The sequence below is a fragment of the Oncorhynchus nerka genome, linkage group LG12 (assembly GCF_034236695.1).
Source record: "Oncorhynchus nerka isolate Pitt River linkage group LG12, Oner_Uvic_2.0, whole genome shotgun sequence".
NCBI classification, from domain to species: domain Eukaryota; kingdom Metazoa; phylum Chordata; class Actinopteri; order Salmoniformes; family Salmonidae; genus Oncorhynchus; species Oncorhynchus nerka.
Genome location: NC_088407.1, coordinates 40,650,884 through 40,674,457, shown reverse-complemented (window position 1 = coordinate 40,674,457; position 23,574 = coordinate 40,650,884). Strand labels below are relative to the sequence as shown.

The 23,574-nt window shown below is 43.5% G+C and overlaps 1 protein-coding gene across 1 annotated transcript; it reads right to left on the bottom strand.

The window, feature by feature from the left end:
- Positions 1-1,700: 1,700 nt before the first annotated feature.
- On the bottom strand, positions 1,701-9,395 carry LOC115139089 (leucine-rich repeat protein 1-like). The gene is made up of 4 exons (XM_029676257.1): positions 9,339-9,395; positions 2,193-2,352; positions 2,036-2,123; positions 1,701-1,845 (listed from the first exon to the last, which is right to left on the bottom strand). The coding sequence occupies exons 1-4, from the start codon at positions 9,393-9,395 to the stop codon at positions 1,701-1,703; spliced, it is 450 nt and encodes a 149-aa protein (XP_029532117.1).
- Positions 9,396-23,574: the final 14,179 nt, after the last annotated feature.

Here is a 23,574-nt window from a genome sequence, read left to right as displayed (position 1 = left end):
CTTCCAACAGGACAACAACCCTAAGCACACAGCCAAGACAATGCAGGAGTGGTTTCGGGACAATTCTCTGAATGTCCTTGAGTGGCCCAGCCAGAGCTCGGACTTGAACCCGATCGAACATCTCTGGAGAGACCTGAAAATAGCTGTGCAGCAATGCTCCCCATGCAACCTGACAGAGCTTGAGAGGATCTGCAGAGAAGAATGGGAGAAGTTCCCCAAATACAGGTGTGCCAAGCTTGTAGCGTTCTACCCAAGAAGCCTCAAGGCTGTAATAGCTACCAAAGGTGCTTTAACAATGTATTGAGTAAAGGGTCTGAATACTTATATAAATGTGATATTTTCACGTAAAAAAAAATAGTAATACATTTGCAAACATTTCTAAACCTGTTTTTGCTTTGTAATTATGGGGAAGTGTGTGTGTAGATTGATTGGAAAAAAACTATTTAATACATTTTAGAATGTCGAAAAAGTCAAGGGGTCTGAATAATTTCCGAATTAACTGTATATGATGACTATGAATGGATGTGTATTCTGCCTGCAACAAAAGCAAAGGCATTTTAATAAAGAAGACTGTTGTAATGTATAATATCATTCCTAATTTTTACAACTTCAACTTTGCTTTGGCCACCACCCCCAACATGATTATAATAACATATAAACCTTTTGATGAATCATAAAAATTTTAATTCACTGATGTCAGAGAGGCTGAAGTTCTTATTATTACTTTTTTTGCTTTTTAGACAAACGTCACGCAATTGGATGAGCCCCTTTCCTGGGCCCAGCACCTGCCTTGTTGCCATGTTTTCGTCAGAGCGAATGCTCTCTTAGCGTGGTGTTTTGGGAAATGCATTTTACATCTTCCACCGTTGTAGGAAAATGCATCGCTAAAAGCTAAATTCCTCAACCTAAATTCCATCGCTATCTGGAAACCGGGCCCTGAGGTGATTGGTTAAAAAAAACAATTAGTGGAAAAAAAGATGACAGGCTGTGTAAACGCAACCAGTAACACTCCCATGTCTTCAGTATCTATTTCAGAGTTCTTATAATTGTTATTCATTACATTATTTTTTACAAAAGGGGACATATTCTTCTTTCTAAAAAAGGGGAAAGGTTACATCTTGTGTTTTTAGCTTTACTTACCTTGTGCTGTTACACCATTTGAGCATAGCTTCTACAATTGTAAAGTGCTGTACTCTGACCTTGCCAAGAGGGTCAAGTCTGCTTGGAATATCAAAGAGCATTAGTCACACCAAAATAAATACTACAATTTGAAAGAATTGTATTACTGTTATCATAATTTTCTTGAACATTGTTTGTATTACTACAAGGTGTAACCAGATGATAATGGAATTCTAAATCTCCAAACATAATCTAATTGAGACAAGGATAGATAAGGATGGCAACTTTAATTTCTTTAAATCTTGTAACAATATAGTAAAAATGTAATTACATTTTTGGAATCTGCAAACTAATGTTTTATATACACAAAATAACCTTTTTAAACCAGACAAACATACATTATATACTACTTCTTGTCATTTTTGGTCTCCCAATCTGTAAAACTGATATGTGCGAAACATACCTGAGCATATGTTCGATCAGTGGTCACATGACAAGTTCTAAGGTACGTGTCGGGTACAATGTCCAAAGTCTCCATACTGTCCTTGACATTACACTACACTGGCTGGTCACCATTTCATTCAGTCTAGGAACTCAGAGTAACACGATAGGGAGCAAAAGTGGTGATGCACTGGCACATCTGTGCCTCCCATGTCATCTACCAATACCACAGTGTGAGAGACGAGATGCAGATTCATGCTGACTGCTGTTTTGATGTAGTTCACACTTGACAAAGGTGGGCAGGGATGAGATAAGGCCCATATGGGATTCTGTGTGGTGTAAACGCAAAACATGAGAAACAGTTTAGGCTAAAATATTATATAACACCTTGCATGATACTACAGGTGATCCTAGACTTCAAAACGTGGTAAAAGCATTTTATGGGTGAAATGTTGAAATTAATAATTGAACTAACCTGATGTTGGCCACAGCCCTGGATGCCATCTCCTGCAGTGCGAGGGGAAAGGTGAGCTGGATGGTGTGGCCCAGGGGGTTGGGGTAGGCTAACAGATTACCAAACAAGTCCAGGTTCAAGAGTTAACTTTCGGAAGTCCCCTGGCAGCACGGCCAGCTTTTGTGGGCTGCTGACAGTAAGCGCAGCTTGGAGATATGGCCGATGTGAAAGGGCAGCCACACCAGTTTGTTGTCGTCCAGCTTGAACTTGATCTGCTCTCGCAGCTGGCAGAACTGAAGCGGCAGGGCCTGTTCTGACTCAGGTCTAGGTGTTGAATACTTCCGGTGCCGACAGAGATGGCCGCCTCGCTTCGCGTTCCTAGGAAACTATGCAGTTTTTTGTTTTTTTACGTGTCATTTCTTACATTAGTACCCCAAGTAATCTTAGGTTTCATTACATACAGTCGTGAAGAACTACTGAATATAAGATCAGCGTCAACTCACCATCAGTACGACCAAGAATATGATTTTCGCGACGCGGATCCTGTGTTCTGCCTTTGAAACAGGACAACGGAATGGATCCCATGCGGCGATCCAAAAAAACTACTCTGAAAAAGAGGGAAACGAGGCGGTCTTCTGGTCAGACTCCGGAGACGGGCACATTGTGCACCACTCCCTAGCATTCTTCTCGCCAATGTCCAGTCTCTTGACAACAAGGTTGATGAAATCCGAGCAAGGGTAGCATTCCAGAGGGACATCAGAGACTGTAACGTTCTTTGCTTCACGGAAACATGGCTCACTGGAGAGACGCTATCGGAGGCGGTGCAGCCAGCGGGTTTCTCTTCTTCCTTCCTGACGGGCCGCCCCCAGGTGGTGAGGGTAGGCAACAACATCTCCACCCCGCTGATCCTCAACACTGAGGCCCCACAAGGGTGCGTTCTGAGCCCTCTCCTGTACTCCCTGTTCACCCACGACTGCGTGGCAACTCAATTATCAAGTTTGCGGACGACACAACAGTGGTAGGCTTGATTACCAACAATGACGATACGGCCTACAGGGAGGAGGTGAGGGCCCTCGGAGTGTGGTGTCAGGAAAATACACATACACATCACAGACAAACTGAATTGGTCCACTCACACAGACAGCATCGTGAAGAAGGCGCAGCAGCGCCTCTTCAACCTCAGGAGGCTGAAGAAATTCGGCTTGTCACCAAAAGCACTCACAAACTTCTACAGATGCACAATCGAGAGCATCCTGGCGGGCTGTATCACCGCCTGGTACGGCAACTGCTCCGCCCACAACCGTAAGGCTCTCCAGAGGGTAGTGAGGTCTGCACAACGCATCACCGGGGGCAAACTACCTGCCCTCCAGGACACCTACACCACCCGATGTTACAGGAAGGCCATAAAGATCATCAAGGACAACAACCACCCGAGCCACTGCCTGTTCACCCCGCTATCATCCAGAAGGCGAGGTCAGTACAGGTGCATCAAAGCTGGGACCGAGAGACTGAAAACAGCTTCTATCTCAAGGCCATCAGACTGTTAAACAGCCACCACTAACATTGAGTGGCTGCTGCCAACACACTGACACTGACTCAACTCCAGCCACTTTAATAATGGGAATTGATGGGAAATTATGTAAAATATATCACTAGCCACTTTAAACAATGCTACCTTATATAATGTTACATACCCTACATTATTCATCTCATATGCATACGTATATACTGTACTCTATATCATCTACTGCATCCTTATGTAATACATGTATCACTAGCCACTTTAACTATGCCACTTTGTTTACATACTCATCTCATATGTATATACTGTACTCGATACCATCTACTGTATCTTGCCTATGCTGCTCTGTACCATCACTCATTCATATATCTTTATGTACATATTCTTTATCCCCTTACACTGTGTATAAGACAGTAGTTTTGGAATTGTTAGTTAGATTACTTGTTGGTTATTACTGCATTGTCGGAACTAGAAGCACAAGCATTTCGCTACACTCGCATTAACATCTGCTAACCATGTGTATGTGACAAGTCAAATTTGATTTGATTTGATTTGAAGGGTTTGCTGCAGGCTGGACAGGCAGAGGGCATCACTAAAGGTCGTTAAAGTGGTCGATTTGGAGCAGTGGTTCCCAAACTTTTTATAGTCCCTTCAAACATTCAACCTCCAGCTGCATACCCCCTCTAGCATCAGGGTCAGCACACTCTCAAAGGTTGTTTTTTGCTATCATTGTAAGCCTGCCACACACACACACGCACATTTATTAAACATAAGAATGAGTGTGAGTTGTCACAACCCGGCTCGTGGGAAGTGACAACAAGCTCTAATAGGACCAGGGCACAAATAATAATCAATAATTTAGCTCTTTATTTAACCATCTTACATATTACATATTTATCAAAAATTGTGAATAACTCCCCACAGTTTAATGAGAAGGGTGTGCTTGAAAGGATGCACATAACTCTGCAATGTTGGGTTGTATTGGAGAGAGTCTCAGTCTTAAATAATTTTCCACACACATTCTGTGCCTGTATGTAGTTTTCATGCTAGTGAGGGCCGAGAATCCACTGTCACATAGGTACGTGGCTGCAAAGGGCATCAGTACATTAACAGCACGATTTGCCAAGGCAGGATACTCTGCGCGGCAGCCCAATCCAGAAATCTGACAGTGGCTTCTGATTTAAATTACATTTTCACAGAAACGCTTGTTGCAATTTCGATAAGGCTCTCCTGTTCTGATATCGGTAAGTGGACTGGAGGCAGGGCATGAAAGTGCTAACGAATCCAGTTTGTGTTATCCATTTCAGGAAAGTACCTGCGAAATTGCACACCTAACTCACTCAGGTGCTTTGCTATATCACATTTGGTACTAATTAGGATGAGAATGTTGAGTATCAACATGCAAGAGTACCTAGTTCTGCAAATAGGTGCTGGAGGTCTGATACTCATGGATGTGTGTCCATTCAGCAACATGTGGATGAGTTAGGGGGTGGAGCTGACATCCTGGAGTGATAGGTACCTTCCTTCATTTGAGATTACCAATGATCAGCGACCACCTTACCTAGTAATTACATATGCCCCTATTGTTATGTTTTAATAGGTCACTCTCTCGGAACTTGTCTCAAATGCACCAGGACGCGTTTGTCAAAGTAGGACAGAGGAAGCGTGATCAGACAACAGATCTATCTGCCTGTGACGGTACTAAGGTTGTGGAATGTCTAATGCCTGTTGAATTGACTCTTAGTAATGGCACTATGACTATTTTTTATGCCAGTACCTTTGGTAATATCATCAATAATTGTATGATAGTCCTATCATACCATTGGGACTTACTTTATTTCCTAATAGGACTTACTTTATTTTATGCCTATTCCTGGTTACCAAAGTTGTGGCAAGGGTCGTGTTATTTGATATAAGTAGTACCACATGTAAGACATTCTGTGAACTCTCCCTTTTCACACCGTCACTGTCACGTTCTGACCTTAGTTCCTTTGATTTGTCTTTGTTTTAGTATGGTCAGGGTGTGAGTTGGGTGGGTTGTCTATGTTCCGTTTTCTATGTGGTGTTTGCGTTTGGTCTGGTATGGTTCTGAATCAGAGGCAGGTGTCGTTAGTTGTCTCTGATTGAGAATCATACCTAGGTAGCCTTTTCCCACTTGTGTTTTGTGGGTGTTTATTTTCTGTCTTTGTGTATGTCACCAGACAGGACTGTTTCATTTCGTATCATTCTCGTTATTTTTGTCTGAGTTGAATAAACAAAGCGGATCCCTTTCCACGAAGGTCTGGGCCCAACAGGGATACCTGATGACGTCCTTCAACACGTAAATACATGCATTACTACTTACCCAAAAGGGCGGCAGTTCGGGGCAAGAACTACTGTGAGCGTAGTTCCCAAACAGATCAAAGTGCTGCTTCTCTTTCTCTCTCTTTAACTCCCATATTGTGTAACAAGTGTCATATTGTGTTAGTCCGCTAGGGACTTGTTGTCATCGTATTAAGTTTTGAATCAATAACCTATACCGTGTGTGTGTAGCCTATGTTATCATTTAGTTTGTTAGTAAATAAATAATCAAATGTATTTGTGTGGTACGGCATGATTAGTAAGATTTGGGTTTGTGCAGATTCACGAAGTCTGCACAAAGTCTGCACGAAGTCTCAAAATGAGACGGATATGAGGAAATTATTAGTTAGTGGCTGGTATCAAAATATATATTCTTGAGTTAATTCGGGAGACGATAACTCGGTAAACAACTTCTCCTGTGGTGCCCCAAATTCCTAATGAGTTAATTATTACGTGATTAAATTAATTGAGTAACAATAATACAGATTCGATAAATAACAGTCATTAGATAGTCATGTCAAAACATCTGGAATGCATTTAAATTAAGAGTTAAAAGTTAATTTGTGGAATTTATTTAGTTCTTAATGCGTTTGAGCTAATCAGTTGTGTTGTGACAAGGTAGGGTTGGTATACAGAAGATAGCCCTATTTGGTTAAAGTCTATATTATGGCAAGAACCGCTCAAATAAGCAAAGAGAAACAACAGTACTGACATGAAGGTCAGTCAATGTTTATTCAAGTGCAGTCGCAAAAACTGCTCTGATGAAACTGGCTCTCATAAGGACTGCCACAGGAATGGAAGACCTAGAGTTACCTCTGCTGCAAAGGATAACTTCATTAAAGTTACCAGCCTCAGAAATTGAAGCCCAAATAAATGGTTCACAGAGTTCAACTAACAGACACATCTCAACATCAACTGTTCAGAGGAGACTGTGCGAATCAGGCCTTCATGGTCGAATTGCTGCAAAGAAACCACTACTAAAGGACACCAATAAGAAGAGACTTGGGGGGGGTTGCTTTGCTGGTGACACTGTCTGTGATTTATTTAGAATTCAAGGCACACTTAACCAGCATGGCTTCCACAGCAGTCTGCATCGATACGCCATCCCATCTGATTTGGGCTGATGATGACCTAGCCTACACAATCCCACGACTTCAACCAAATTGAGATGATTATGGATGAGTCGGTGGGCATTCTGTGTTTTGTTCTTGTGTTTATATTTCTATGTGTTTGGACTGGTATGGTTCCCAATCAGAGGCAGCTGTCAATTGTTGTCTCTGATTGAGAATCATACTTAGGTAGCCTGTTTTCCCACTCTTGTTTGTGGGTGGTTATTTTTCATTTCAGTGTTCAGTGTTTTTCACCATTCGGGACCATTCGGGTTTCTCTTTATTCGCTTGTTCGTTTGTTTCCTGTCTTCAGTGTAATAAATATGACGAACACTTACCACGTTACATATTGGTCCGATATTTCCTACTCCTCCTCAGAAGAGGAAGACGACAACCGTTACAGTACGTTCCCACAACTTCCATGGAACCCAATGTTTTATCTGGGCTGTATATCAAGTAAATTGAAAGACTCACAGGTTAAGGCCAGGCACCAAACCCTAATAGGGTATTTTTTGAATGTGGACACAAAGATACTATTTTTCTGAAATATTGTATTACAGTATGCAAATTAGGCGATGTCATTAAATAGGCACATATTTGCATATAACGCAAATAAGGTTTCTGGACACTGGATGAAGCTAAGCAGGTTTGGTCCTGGTCAGTCCCTGGATGGGAGAACAGATGCTGCTGGAAGTGGTGTTGGAAGGTCAGTAGGAGGCACCCTTTCCTGTGGTCTGCAAAAAATATCCCAGGGCAGTGATTGGGGACATTTCCCTGTGTAGGGTGCTGTTTTTTGGATGGGACGTTAAATGCATGGCCACTTAAAGAGCCCATGGCAAATATCGTAAGAATAGGGGTGTTAACCCCGGTGTCCTGGCTAAATTCTCAATCTGGCACTCATACCATAATGGTCACCTAATCATCCCCAGCTTACAATTGGCTCATTCCTCTCCCTTGTAACTATTCCCCAGGTCGTTGCTGTAAATGAGAATGTGTTCTCAGTCAACTTACCTGGTAAAATAAAATAAAAAATATGTAGTTGGTAACCCCTCTACTCCTATAACGGCCTCCTCTCTTCTTGAAAAGCCTTCCACTATCTGTTCGAACATTGATGCGAGGACTTGCTTCCATTCAGTCACAAGAGCATTAGCAAGGTCTGGCACTGTTGTTCGGCAATTAGGCCTAGCTCGCAGTCGGTGTTCCAATTCATCCCGATGGGGTTGAGGTCAGGGCTCTTTGCAGGCCTGTCAAGTTCTTCCACACCGATCTCGACAAACCATTGCTGGAAGGACCTCACTTTGTGCATTGGGGAATTGTCATGCTGAAACAGGAAAGGGCCTTTCCCAAACTGAAAATAGCTGTGCTGCGACGCTCCCCATTCAACCTGACAGAGCTTGAGAGGATCTGCAGAGAAGAATGGGAGAAACTCCCCAAATACAATTGTGCCACGCTTGTAGTGTCATACCCAATACTTTGCTTCAACAAAGTACAATTTAATCCATTTTAGAATAAGGCTGTAATGTAGCAAAATGTGGAAAACATGAAGGGGTCTGACTAATTTCCGAATGCACTGTGTATGTTACAACTTGGCAGCTTTAACAGAAGGCATGAGGATTTTAGCTCAGGATTTTAGCTCACAGATACATTATTAGACTATATTAGTGATGTAATAATGACTTGGATGACTCACAACTTCTTCCAGCTAAATCAAGAAAATACCAAGGCACTTATTTTTGGAGTGAATCTGTCCGCACATTTTAATTCACAGGCAATAAAGATTAAACACCAGGTAAAACACCTAGGTGTGATTTTAGATTCTGAACTCAATTTCAAATCACACATTATAGGAATGTGACCAAAATAGCTATTTACCACTTGAGGAATATTGCCAAGGTGGGGCCGTTTCTATCTCAGGCTAATACAGAGAGACTCCATGCTTGTATTACAAGCAGGTTTGACTACTGTAAATGCTCTCCTGTCTGGTCTACCCAAGAAAGCCATTGGTCAACTGCAAAACATACAGAATGCTGGAGCACTGGTATTGACCAAGACCAAACAGAGAGAACACACTACACCAGTTTTAAAGTCTCTGCACTAGTGAGTTGTGAGTTTTAGAATACATTTTAAGATTTTCTATTGGTTTTGAAATCAATGCACCCCAATACATATCAGACATGTTTTTGAGTTATGTACCCAGTAGGTCCGTCAGGTCTTTTGGCACGCAGTAACCCGTCTGCTAGCAGAGCTGCCTCCCTGGCCACTCCGGTTTTCCGGGAACCCCGCTTACCTCCCCCGGAACGCTTAAATGGAGAGTCGGGCACCTGTCGGGTGTTCTCGCTCAGTGTTCCCTCACCATCGAGCTGCAGCCCTCCTCCTTCCCCTCGGATCGCTCTAAGATAGCATACCTCATAACGCTGATGTCCGGGAGGGCTCTCGCCTGGGCTACGGCAGTAAGGGAACAACAGTCAGCCGTATGCTTCAGTCTGGAGGAGTTTATGGCGGAGGTAAAGAAAGTTTTCGATGCTCCATTGTCTGGGAGAGAGGCTGCCCAGAAGTTACTCCAGCTTTGTCAAAACTCCCTCAGTGTGGCAGACAATGCGGTGGATTTCCACACATTGGCAGCTGAGAGGGCCTGGAACCCGGAAGTGCTGTTCGACTTTTTCCTGCACGGAGTATCGGAGGAAGTAAAGGACGAGCTTGCAGCCCGGGAACTACCGAAGGATCTCGACTCGCTCATCGCCTTGATTATTCGGATCGATAGGCGACTCCGGGAACAAACGAAGGAGAGGAGATTCGATTTCAGTTGCCCGCCCAAGGATCACACCTCACCTCCGAGGTTCCTGGAAGTCCCCGATGGCTCCGTTGCCGAGAGGACCCGAGGCTACCCAAGTTTCCCAGAGAGTCTCCGAAGTCTGCTGATTCCCCTCTTCCTGAGCCAATGCAACTAGGTAGAGCTAGGCTGTCTCCAGCCGAACGGCTCTACAGGCTTCACACTAAGAGTTGCCTGAATTGCAGGACTACTGATTAAGTCTCCACCTGTCCACTAAAAGACCAGGCTCACTGGTAGGAGCGAGTACTCTGGTGGGCCATATGGATAACTTTTCCTCTCCCCTTACTTGCACCCCTTTTCCATGCCATTTTGCTGTGGGGGAACCAGTCAAAATCTCTCCGGGGTACTCACTGACTCTGGGGCCGATGAGAGCTTAATGGACACTACCCTGGTATCCGAGCTGGGCATCCCCACTTAGCCCCTCTCCATTCCCATGGTCGTTAGAGCGCTGGACGGGCGCTCTATAGGCCGTGTCACCCACAACACCGCACTCATCAACCTATGTGTGTCAGGGAACCACAGCGAGATGATCCAATTCCTGCTCATTAAGTCTCCTCAGGTTACCGCGGAATTTGGATTCTCTTTGCTCCAGCGACACAATCCCCGTATTGACTGGCCTGCTGGTGCCATCACGGACTGGAGCCCATTCTGCCACGCTCATTGCCTGAAGTCAGCACAGCCTGCCCCTGGACGTCTTCCTGGGGGCTCGGAAGTTGCCCCGGACCTCTCCTCCATTCCCGCGGAATACCAGGACCTCTGGGAGGTGTTCAGGAAGGCCCGGGTGACTTCGCTTCCGCCGCACCGACCCAGTGACTGTGGGATTGACCTTCTCCCAGGCATTACTCTGCCCCGGTGACGACTGTACTCTCTGTCGGGTCCGGAGACCAAGGCTATGGAGACCTTCATTGAGGCCACCCTACGCAGAATTCATCCGTACTTCTGCCTCCCCCGCTACTTGTGCCGCTACTTCTGCCTCCTCCGCCGGCACAGGGTTCTTCTTTGTGGAGAGGACAAAACCATGCGCCTGTACATCGAATACCGGGGCCTCAAACACATCACGGTGAAGAACCGCTAACCGCTACCACTCATCTCCTCTGCCTTTGAGCCACTCCAGGTGGCCACCGTGTTCTCCAAGCTGGACCTACGGAATGCCTACAACCTGGTACGGATACGGGATGGGGACGAGTTGAAAACTGCCTTCAACATGGCCAGCGGTCACTACGAGTATGTGGTCATGCCATTTGGCCTTACCAACACCCGTGCTGTGTTCTATGCTCTGGTTAATGATGTTCTCCGTGACATGTTGAACCAGTTCATCTTCACCTACCTCGACGACATCCTCGTCTTGTCTCGCTCCACCCAAGAATAAGTGCTCCACGTCCGACAAGTTCTCCAACGCTTCCCGGAGAACCATCTTTTTGTGAAAGCAGAGAAGCGCGAATTCCATCATTCCACCATCCCTTTCTTGGGTGACATCATCACCGCAGGGAGTGTACAGATGGATCCTACATCCAGTGTGCAGCTGCAACGTTCCCTGGGATTTGCCCAAATTTTATCGCCACAATTTTAATCGCCATCCAGGGTTACAGCACCCTGTTGTCCCTCCTGTCTGCACTCACCTCTCCCAAGGTTCCGTTCACATGGTCTCCAGCTGCTGACCGGGATCTCAAACACTGTTTCACCACAGCTCCCATCTTGGTTCATCCTGACCCGTCCTACTAGTTCGTGGTGGAGACCAATGCTGCATCTGGGTCTTCCCTGAAACGTGATATGCTGTTGCAGAAACCAGAGATACATAAGCGATTCTCGCAATAGTTACATAACAGTGATCATTGCCACCTTTCCAACAAGTCAGTTCGTCAAATTTCTGCCCTTCTAGAGCTGCCCCGGTCAACTGTAAGTGCTGTTATTGTGAAGTGGAAACGTCTGGCTCAGCCACGAAGTGGTTGGCCACACAAGCTCACAGAACAGGTCCACCAAATGCTGAAGCGCGTAGCGGGTATAAATCGTCTGTCCTTGGATGCAACACTCACTACAGAGTTCCAAACTGCCTCTGGAAGTGGAGGGTTAAACCAAGGCCTCATACCTTTTAAAGAGTTAATAAATTGTGTTATGATAAACTGTAAGGTCCTGTGTGTGTGTGTGTGTGTGTGTGTGTGTGTGTGTGTGTGTGTGTGTGTGTGTGTGTGTGTGTGTGTGTGTGTGTGTGTGTGTGTGTGTGTGTGTGTGTTAAACCTGTTTTGAGTGTTGTGCCCTTCAGACACTATCAGAAGGCGAAAAACTACAGTACGTTCATACTCCACCTCTCTGGGCTCCACCATGGTTTTCTGAGAACACAAGGCTATCGCAGGCCTGATGAAAACAGCCGCCTGTCAGAAGATGCTTTGACTCGTTCACCTTGTTATGACTATACTTGTGATGAAAGGTCAAGTTTCGGTCAAACCCACTTCTGAGCTATTGCTGATAGGGGGAGGTTAGATTTATTAAAATGTTGTTGCCAGAGAAACTCACACAAGGAGGACTGGGAGAGGCTATATGAGTTACATGATATCTTAGACATTTTGCAGAACCTGGGGAGAGCTATCATATACTGTGCTCTGTACCAACTTCTGCCTACAGTTGTATTGCTAAAGGATCATTTGAATACTTAAAAAAAGAGTCTGTTTCCTTTCCATTACTAATAATTATATAGACCTGATCATTTGTTGAAGAAATTGACCAACAGAAGAATTGTTCGTCGGCAGCTTCATGAAATTGGTTTCCATTGCCGACAAGCCTAAGATCACCATGCGCATGGCAAGTGTCGGGCGGTGTGGTGTACAGCTTGCCACCATTGGACTCTATAGAGCAGTGGAAACGCGTTCTCTGGAGTGATGAATCACGCTTCCCCATCTGGCAGTCCGACAGACACATCTGGGTTTGGCAGATGCCAGGTAAACGCTACCTGCCCCAATACATAGTGCCAACTGTAAAGTTTGGTGGAGGACGAATAATGGCATGGGGCTGTTTTTAATGGTTTGGGATAGGCCCCTTACAATGTCATTCTAGATTATTCTGTGCTTCTATCTCTGTGGCAACAGTTGGGGGAAGGCCCATTTCTGTTTCAGCATGACAATGCCCCCGTGCACAAAGCGAGGTCCATACAGAAAAGGTTTGCAGAGATCAGTGTGGAAAAACTTGATTGGCCTGCACAGAGCCCTGACCTCAACACCATCAAACACCTTTGGGATGAATTGGAACGCCGACTGCAGGCCAGGCTAAATCGCCTAACATCAGTGCCCGACTTCATTAATTATCTTGTGGCTGAATGGAAGTCCCTGCAGCAATGTTCCAACCTCTATTGGAAACCCTTCCCAGAAGAGACGATGGTGTTATAGCAGAAAAGGGGGGACCAACTCCATGTTAATGGCCTTGATTTTGGAATGAGATGTTCGATGAGTAGGTGTCCACATACTTTTGTTATGTAGTGTATGAGTATATAGCTATTTGCATCCCACACACCTAAAAATCTATTTGTCTGGAATTCAGCTTTTAGCTGCAAATGTATACAAAATCAAATAAACCTCACTATAAAATAAATGCCACACTGAAGTACATTATTATACAACATGTCAGTGATAACATGATAGGTATAATTTGATTACATGAATTAAATTCCTATGAAGAGGTTACACAATAATAATGTGACAGGTTAGAATACAAAGTGTTGTTCAGTGTTTCCCTGGGGACCCTTATAATGGGAAACATTTATAATTGGGAGACATCCCACAAGTACACCAGACCCAGCTGCTACTGCATTGGTGTCTATGGGGGAGCCACCCCGTAAATAGACTGCAACTGACAATTTGTTAAAATGGTAAACAAACTGAGTGAACTATCTTAATTTATCCACCATCTTTGCTTACACCTGTTCAGGTGAGGGCATTATCCTGACAGGGATAGTTCACCCAAACTACAAGCTGACATATTGGTCATCTTAATGAATGGACAAATGCTCAAATGTTAGTTTTTAGCATTTGTGGCACAAATCTAATGCAAGTCAATATCCCCTATATTAGTATTTTTCACACTCCAAATCATGTTAAAGAAACTTAATTGAGCTACACAATCAATTTTAAACACACTTTTCATAAGAAGCCGTTGTGATGATGCGTGCAGCATTCTGTTTGAAACAAGCAAAATATACCTTTATCCTCTTTCAGTAAAGAGATGAGATAATATGTACAATAATACAGTTGAAGTCGGAAGTCTACATGCACTTAGGTTGGAGTCATTAAAACTAGTTTTTCAACCACTCCGCAAATTTATTGTTAACAAACTATAGTTTTGGCAAGTCAGTTAGGACATCTACTTTGTGCATTTTCCAACAATTGTTTACAGACAGATTATTTCACTTCTAATTCACTGTATCACAATTCCAGTGGGACAGAAGTTTACATACACAAGTTGACTGTTCCTTTAAACAGCTTGGAAAATTCCAGAAAATTATGTCACGGCTGTAGAAGCTTCTGATAGGCTAATTGACACCATTTGAGTCAATTGGAGGTGTACCTGTGGATGTATTTCAAGGCCTATCTTCAACCTCAGTGCCTCCTTGCTTGACATCATGGGAAAATCTAAATAAATCAGCCAAGACCTCAGAAAAAAATTGTAGACCTCCACAGGTCTGGTTCATCCTTGGGAGCAATTTCCAAACGCCTGAAGGTAACAGATTCATCTGTACAAACAATAGTACGCAAGTATAAACACCATGGGATCACGCAGCCATCATACCGCTCAGGGAAGAGACGTGTTCTGTCTCCTAAAGATGAACGTACTTTGGTGCGAAAAGTGCAAATCAATCACAGAATAACAGCAAAGGACCTTGTGAAGATGCGGGAGGAAACAGGTACAAAAGTATCTATATCCACAGTAAAGCGAATCCTATATCGACATAACCTAAAAGGCCACTCAGCAAGGAAGAAGCCACTGCTCCAAAACTGCCATAAAAAAGCCAGACTATGGTTTGCAACTGCACATGGGGACAAAGATTGTACTTTTTGGAGAAATGTCCTCTCATCTGATGAAACAAAAATAGACCTGTTTGGCCATAATGACCATGGTTATGTTTGGAGGAAAAAGGGGGAGGCTTGCGAGCCGAAGAACACCATCCCAACCGTGAAGCACGGGGGTGGCAGCATCATGTTGCGGGGGTGTTTGCTGCAGGAGGGACTGGTCCACTTCACAAAATAGATGAACAGATATGACAGCTTGTTACACATAAGAAAAGGAAAAGGGCTGGGTTTGAGTGAAAGAGCGGGAAGACTGAGGAACAAAGGACGAAGCTGTGCTATCGAAAATACAGTATCTTATGCATCCTAAATTACTGCCCATTTGGAAAAGGAAAATGCTATAAATATTTACTCTGAACTACGCTTCGGTACGTTGGTGGTAGATGGAAGGCCGTGTTGCCCAACCGAGTCCTTTGTCCTTTGAAGAATGTCTCTGCTGGTAAATTGGATACGTTGTAGTAACGTCGTTGTGTGACGGGATACTCTGTCTGTTCCTTCCTAACCTGCGTTTGCAGCTGCTGTTGCTAACTCAACGGCTAGGAGGTATCACTTCTGTAGTGAATAAGAGTTCAAAGTTCATACCATTTGCAACCAAAACTCACGCTGATGTTGGCTTCATTCTGTAGTTATTATCTGAACCATTCTGACATCGGACCGTCGTCCTCACATCCTCGGAACAGGAGGTTATATTGTCGTCAAGGCTTTATATAGGAAGGGAGAGGAGGGCGTGATTGAAAAGTTTTATAGCCCATGTCCCTTCACAGGGGCGGGCCACTGATTGAGCAGAGCCCTACCTTATGAAAACCCAAATCTCACATTTTAGAAGCTAAAATCACATTTCATCACATCACGAATAATTTCATATTGAAACATTTGAATTGAACAACAATTCCATGTGAATCCGATAACTCTGATGTGTAGACTTTCCACTGTAGAGTTTGCCATCTTATCATTGATGAGAATGTCTCAGATGACAACCGAACTGACATCATATTCATTAAGTACCACCGCATGTGTTCAATTGGTCGGGTTACCAGAATATAGTTCATTTCCCCCCACCTTCTGATGTTCCCAGAATCTCTATGTTAACCAAGGGGTTTGCAAATGTTACATCAGTAGGGTAGAGAGAGGAAAAAGGGGGAAAGAGGTATTTATGACTGTCATAAACCTACCCCCAGGCCAACGTCATTACACAACACAACACTAAACAATACATTAATTGCACTATAACAGTGACAAACTGTGGCTACAAATTGTTATGGCCTACATAAAGCTGTCCCAACAGCAGAGCTTTCTTTTCATGGAAACAGTTAATTCAGTCTTGTTTTACCACCTTTTTAAAAAACATAGCTGATATGCCTGACTTGCTTTAACAAATGTGGTTTCTACTGACAATTGAGATTTACAAACTATGGCATAAGGGAACGACTACTGCAGAAGAGGCTATCAGTAATTTTGATTAAGACATTAATGAGCGAGCTAGGACGGACATAGTCAATATAGCTATTTGTTCAGTACTTTTGAAATGTACTGTGACAGAATTCAGAACATAGGCCATTCTTACAGTATTCTCCCTGTACAACATGTCAGAACCGTAGGATATATAAAGGGAGCATATAAGCAGACAACGAAAGCTCTTACAATATTCGATGATTGCAGTATACATCTCCCTGGCATATTACATAATTTATGCAACAGCATACAATACATTTTTAGACTTACCTTCATGATGTTAGTGATCTTCATGTCAGAGCTCTAGAAAGAGGCCATGTTCCCGACTTGGAATTCTGACTTGGATGTAATTTTCTAACTTCCCAGTGGTCTTGAACTCACTGAGTCTGAGATTTACCAGTTCAGAGTTTCCAGGTGTTTTTAACGAGGCAGAAGTCATGCTGGATTAACAGCATGGTCAATGTATTCAACCTTTTCTGGCCCATGGTGTTGAATGTTTATCCTTTTAAGTTTGGAAAATAGACCCTTAAACCCAGACTTGGACCACACACCCACTCCACTGAATAGCAGGCTAGTGATTGCCTCGCAACGCTTGCAGTTAGCCATTGATCCCTTCCAAACCACTCATTGTTGAATTTGCGATTTCCAACTTGCTGTGTAAGGTTTATGTGCAATGGCTGATGAGCATCGATACATTTTATCTGTAAATTTTCTTCATAAGACAAGGATTGACTAGGATTTGCCAGTAGATTGTCGACTAAATCATGACGATGACTGTTGTCTAGCTTGCGAACACATTTTTTAAAAGTATGATGTTGACATGATCAATCCAGTGCATGTAGTCTTGGTAGCCATTTGATTAGATGTTCAGGAGTCTTACGGCTTGGGGGTAGAAGCTGTTGAGCCTCTCTGGGATATGTGGGATGCTAGCGTCCCACCTGGCCAAAAGCCAGGGAAAATGCAGTGCGCCAAATTCAAATAACTTTAATTAAATCACACATGCAAGATAGCAAATAAAAGCTACATATGTCAGATTTCAAAAAGGCTTTTCGGCGAAAGCAAACAATGCTATTATCTGAGGATAGCACCTCCGTCAACAAAGAGAAACCATATTTCAACCCTGCAGGCGAGACACAAAATGCAAAAATAAAAATATAATTCATGCCTTACCTTTGACGAGCTTCTTTTGTTGGCACTCCAATATTCCCAAAGATTGGAAAGCAGCTGCGGTCATGCCCCTCTTCAAAGTGGGGGACACTCTTGACCCAAACTGCCACAGACGTATATCTATCCTACCCTGCCTTTCTAATGTCTTCGAAAGCCAAGTCAACAAACAGATTACCGACCATTTCAAATCTCACCACACCTTCTCTGCTATGCAATCTGGTTTCAGAGCTGGTCATGGGTGCACCTCAGCCACGCTCAAGGTCCTAAACAATATCTTAACCACCATTGATAAGAAACATTACTGTGCAGCCATATTCATTGATCTGGCCAAGGCTTTCGACTCTGTCAATCACCACATCCTCATCGGCAGACTCGACAGCCTTGGTTTCTCAAATGATTGCCTCGCCTGGTTCACCAACTACTTCTCTGATAGAGTTTAGTGTGTCAAATCGGAGGGTCTGCTGTCCGGACCTCTGGCAGTCTCTATGGGGGTGCCACAGGGTTCAGTTCTTGGACCGACTCTCTTCTCTGTATACATCAATGATGTCGCTCTGGCTGCTGGTGAGTCTCTGATCCACCTCTACGCAGACGACACCATTCTGTATACTTCTGGCCCTTCTTTGGACACTGTGTTAACAACCAGGCAAGCTTCAATTCCATACAACTCTCCTTCCGTGGCCTCCAATTGCTCTTAAATACAAGTAAAACTAAATGCATGCTCTTCAACCAATCACTGCCTGCACCTGCCAGCCTGTCCAACATCACTACTCTGGACGGCTCTGACTTAGAATACGTGGACAACTACAAATACCTAGGTGTCTGGTTAGACTGTAAACTCTCCTTCCAGACCCACATCAAATATATCCAATCCAAAGTTAAATCTAGAATTGGCTTCCTATTTCGCAACAAAGCATCCTTCACTCATGCTGCCAAACATACCCTTGTAAAACTGACCATCTTACCAATCCTCGACTTTGGAGATGTCATTTACAAAATAGCCTCCAATACCCTACTCAACAAATTGGATGCAGTCTATCACAGTGCAATCCGTTTTGTCACCAAAGCCCCATATACTACCCACCATTGCGACCTGTACGCTCTCGTTGGCTGGCCCTCGCTTCATACTCGTCGCCAAACCCACTGGCTCCATGTCATCTACAAGACCCTGCTAGGTAAAGTCCCCCCTTATCTCAGCTCGCTGGTCACCATAGCATCACCCACCTGTAGCACGCGCTCCAGCAGGTATATCTCTCTGGTCACCCCCAAAACCAATTCTTCCTTTTGCCGCCTCTCCTTCCAGTTCTCTGCTGCCAGTGACTGGAACGAACTACAAAAATCTCTGAAACTGGAAACACTTATCTCCCTCACTAGCTTTAAGCACCAACTGTCAGAGCAGCTCACAGATTACTGCACCTGTACATAGCCCACCTATAATTTAGCCCAAACAACTACCTCTTTCCCTACTGTATTTATTTAAGGTGAATGCACCAATTTGTAAGTCGCTCTCGATAAGAGCGTCTGCTAAATGACTTAAATGTAAATGTATTTAGCTCCTTTGAACCCCATTATTTTTATTTCTACTTTGCACATTCTTCCACTGCAAATCTACCATTCCAGTGTTTTACTTGCTATATTGTATTTACTTTGCCACCATAGCCTTTTCTTGCCTTTACACCTCCCTTATCTCACCTCATTTGCTCACATCGTATATAGACTTGTTTATACTGTATTATTGCCTGTATGTTTGTTTTACTCCATGTGTAACTCTGTGTTGTTGTATGTGTCGAACTGCTTTGCTTTATCTTGGCCAGGTCGCAATTGTAAATGAGAACTTGTTCTCAACTTGCCTACCTGGTTAAATAAAGGTGAAATAAAAAATAAAAATAATAAAATGTCCCATAAACATCACAAATGGTCCTTTTGTTCGATTCATTCCGTCGACATATATCCGAAATATCCATTTATTTGGCGCGTTTGATCCAGAAAAACACCGGTTCCAACTTGCTCAACGTGACTACAATATATCTCAAAAAGTTACCTGTAAACTTTGCCAAAACATTTCAAACTACTTTTGTAAATACACCTTTAGGTATTTTTTAAAAATGTAAATAATCGATAAAATTGAAGACGGGATGATTTGTGTTCAATACAGGAAGAAAACAAACTGAAGCATGCTTTCTGGTCACTTGCCTCTATCTAACAGTACACTTCAAGTGACCCTCGTTCAAGATGGCCGTACTTCTTCCTTACACAAATTAATAACCTCAACCAATTTCTAAAGACTGTTGACATCCAGAGGAAGCGATAGGAACTGCAAGAAGGACCTTTAGAAATCTGGATTCCCAATGAAACCCATTGAAAAGAGAGTGACCTCAAAAAAATAAAATCTGAATGGTTTGTCCTCTGGGTTTCGCCTGCTAAATAAGTTCTGTTATACTCACAGTCATGATTCAAACAGTTTTAGAAATGTCTTTCCAAATCTACTAATAATATGCATATATTATCTTCTGGAGTAGCAGACAGTTGAATTTGGGCATGCATTTCACCCGGACGTAAAAATACTGCCCCCTGTCACCAAGAAGTTAGAAGCCTCTTGGACTTGGCTCTCCGCTACCACTTGCCGTGCAGTAGCAGAGAGAACAGTCTATGACTAGGGTGGCTGGAGTCTTTGACCATTTTTAGGGCCTTCCTCTGACATCGCCTGGTATAGAGGTCCTGGATGGCAGGAAGCTTGGCCCCAGTGATGTACTGGGCCGTATGCATTACCCTCTGTAGTGCCTTGCGGTCGGAGGCCGAGCAGTTGCCATACAATGCAGTGATGCAAACCGTCAGGATGCTCTCGATGGTGCAGCTGTAGAACCTTTTGAGGATTTGAGGACACATGCCAAATTTGTTTAGTCTCCTGAGGGGGAATAGGTTTTGTTGTGCCCTCTTCACGACAGTTTTGGTGTGTTTGGACCATGTTAGTTTGTTGATGATGTGGACGCCAAGTAACTTCAAGCTCACAACCTGCTCTACTACAGCCCTGTTGATAAGAATGCGGGCGTGCTCGGTCCTTCTTTCCTGTAGACCACAATCATCTCCTTTGTCTTGATCACATTGAGGGAGAGGTTGTTGTCCTTGCACCACACGGTCAGGTCTCTGACCTCCTCTCTATATGCTGTCTCATCATTGTCGGTGATCAGGCCTAACGCTGTTGTGTCATCGGCAAACTTAATGATGTTGTTGGAGTCGTGCCTGGACGTGCAGTCATGAGTGAACAGGGCGTCCCTGTAGATTTTTCTGTGACGTAATGTCCCCTGTGACAGGAAACTGAACCAATCACGGCGCAACTAGAGAACATTACCAACCCCTATGCTCTGTATTTTCCACTGGCTGCCCAACCACCACAGAAAACACTGAGCTAGGCTGAAACACCTGCATTTTGGAGCTGCCTTACTCAAGAAGCAAAAAAGAGAGCATGTTGGTATGCGGCTTTATTAACTCAATTATATATATTTTTTTACATTGTTTGCAAACAGATAGTGACACGTATTAATAATACTGATGACGAGTACATACCGTATCTGGCATATTGGTGTCTGTCTTGTGTTGTCTCACCAGCTCACACAGGCACTTCTCCAAACTGGACCTAGACAATTGCGCTTTGCAAATCTCAAAATAAAAAGCACAAAAAAGGAAGCTTGCAAGTAGTAGAAGCGAAGTGGCAGAACGTCCATCTCTTCTGTGTTTATACCAGAAGGGATACCGGAAAAGATGTGTTGTAGAAACAGGGGCGGGACTTCTGTTGCAAAACTCACTCAATACTGCCCCTCAGTCTTTGCAAGGAATGATCGGGTCTCAATTTCCAGGTAGGAAAAAACTGCGTTGAACAACGGAGCGTATTACAAGGAGCAGCCCCTTTTGTGATGAAAAACGACATTGCAACACTGCGCTACGCTCTGATGACCCTGTTTACGTATTGTCTGTAGACCCCTTTAGTGTGAGTGGCCATATAATTATATGGCAATGACCTTACTTGTCATCATTTCATTTTAGTGAATCACACGACTGCTAGTAGTGGCTCTGTGCTTGTGATGTGCTAGTGTAAGGGGTGGGTTAGGAGGGAAGGTGTTATGGGAGATCATTGGTTGGTAGATTAAGCCGGTTAAGCCAATGCCTATGCCCCAGGAGTTTCTCCTGATATTTCTGTATTTGTTAACAGGCCAAGTTTGACGTGTTGGTTCACCAGACTCTTTGCGCATTTGGGTTGAAGTGTCTGGGAACGAGATTACTGTATTTACCCTTTTATTTGATAGACAAGAGACCTCTTAGGCAAGAAATGACTTCGTAATGATTACATTGAGTTCTCTACTTAAATCATACCTACACTCAATGACATCCTCCATATTTAATTTACATACTATCTGTCACCTGTCTTGAGACCCATTTTAGGTCACTTTCGAGCTCCTTCATAGCCTGAGTGTCATGAAAGTGGTGTCACCTTAGCACATTTTATCTAGACTTGTGCAAATGTCAAAAGTGACTTACAAAAACTGAATTGATCCTTAACTCCACATATCCCCAGGCTTTATTCAGAAAGGCATGAAAAAAAAACACATCAACAAACACCGTATCGATCAGCAGGGCAATGATTGGCCCATGTTCTACTGAAAATCCACTTGTACTACTGCCAGTCCATATTATTTACAACCCTCTATGGCTACATTTACACAGGCAGCCCAAGTGCTCTGGGAATAATTGCAGATAGAAAAGCTGAAGGCAAAGTGATGGGAAGCAGGCATGACGCAAAATTGCTTCAAGGAGAGAAAATATATTCAGTTTAATGATCAGGCCCCCTCCATTGACATTTGGAAAATCCAATATTCCAACTTGGAGCAGGCAATCTCTGAGTCTCTTTCTCTTTCTCATGGCAATGCGTTTTCAGTGCGATCCGTGGCGGAGTCCAATGAACATTTATAACTCCCCACATATTTGGCATCAAGTCCACCATCACCAGTGTACCAGAGACAGGTAATAACACTGTGATGTGTGAGAAACAGAAACATCCCGCTGAGCTGCAAGAATGATTTCACCAGGATGCAAAACCACAGGACGATATAATTAAACTACTTAATCACGTAACTGTAATTAACTAGGAAGTAGGGGCACCAAGGAAAATATTCAGATTATAAAGTTATAATTTTCCTAATATAACATTTCAGATATTTTCATATCTGATCAATAGTCTCCTGAATTAAGGAATTATTTATTTGACCTCACGTTAGTCTCATTCCAAACGTCATAAATGGTTGGTTATCTGCAGGAACCCAGTCTTCACTATGAGTCATCCATACATCAATTGTCTTAAATCATTTATTTATTAACTAACTAAACAATCACAGAAGTGCACACACAAACAAACAAAGTAAATATGGTTACAAGAAATGATAGGGGAATGTGCCCTAGTGGGCTAAACCGGCATGGCGGCTTGGTGTACAAAAGGGAAGTGGGGGTCGACTGAGAAGACAGCACACAGTTGATAATTATAACAATTGAAATGCTAATCCTTTGCACATGAACGCTCACTCATTCGGCAACAATTGCAATCAATACATATATTTACGCTCAGTGTGGCGTCGGGATCTCTGCTGAAAAGTGTGTTTCTGTTGAAGACTTTTCATCCTCTCTCTCTCTCTCTCTCTCTCTCTCTCTCTGTCTCTCTGTGTCGTAGTTAGAATGGATAGTTCAGAGTGACATTCATTCATTTCGTTATAGATGTTTCGGCGGTTGTCGTTCTTTGCGTTCAATGATACCGAATTCCTAGCTGCAGACTAGTAATTAATATCAAAGACTTGTTCTTATTCTGTCGGTATCGATAGTCTAAGAGTTTAAGCACGTGGGATGGTTAAAGGATTCAGCAATCGTCTCAAACCTTGGCCCTCTTGTTATCGAGGTAAGCTGGTCTGCAACCTTCGTCCTGTCGTAATTGAGAGAAACATGGTCTGTTGAGAAATTCTCAAAGTGGGGGTTTCATTCGGGACAGCAGAAAAAGGCTGTCTCATGACGCCAGGTCCGAACTGGGCTCATGGGCGGTCCTCTGATTTAGT

Coding starts and splice junctions, on each gene's coding strand:
- LOC115139089 (XM_029676257.1), bottom strand. CDS start 9,395: ATGAGGTATGCTATCTTAGAGCGATCCGAGGGGAAGGAGGAGGGCTGC. Junction 2,353..9,338: donor AGGAGGGCTGCAGCTCGATG/GTGAGGGAACAC, acceptor CGGCACCGGAAG/TATTCAACACCTAGACCTGA. Junction 1,846..2,035: donor AGGGCTGTGGCCAACATCAG/GTTAGTTCAATT, acceptor ACCTTTGTCAAG/TGTGAACTACATCAAAACAG.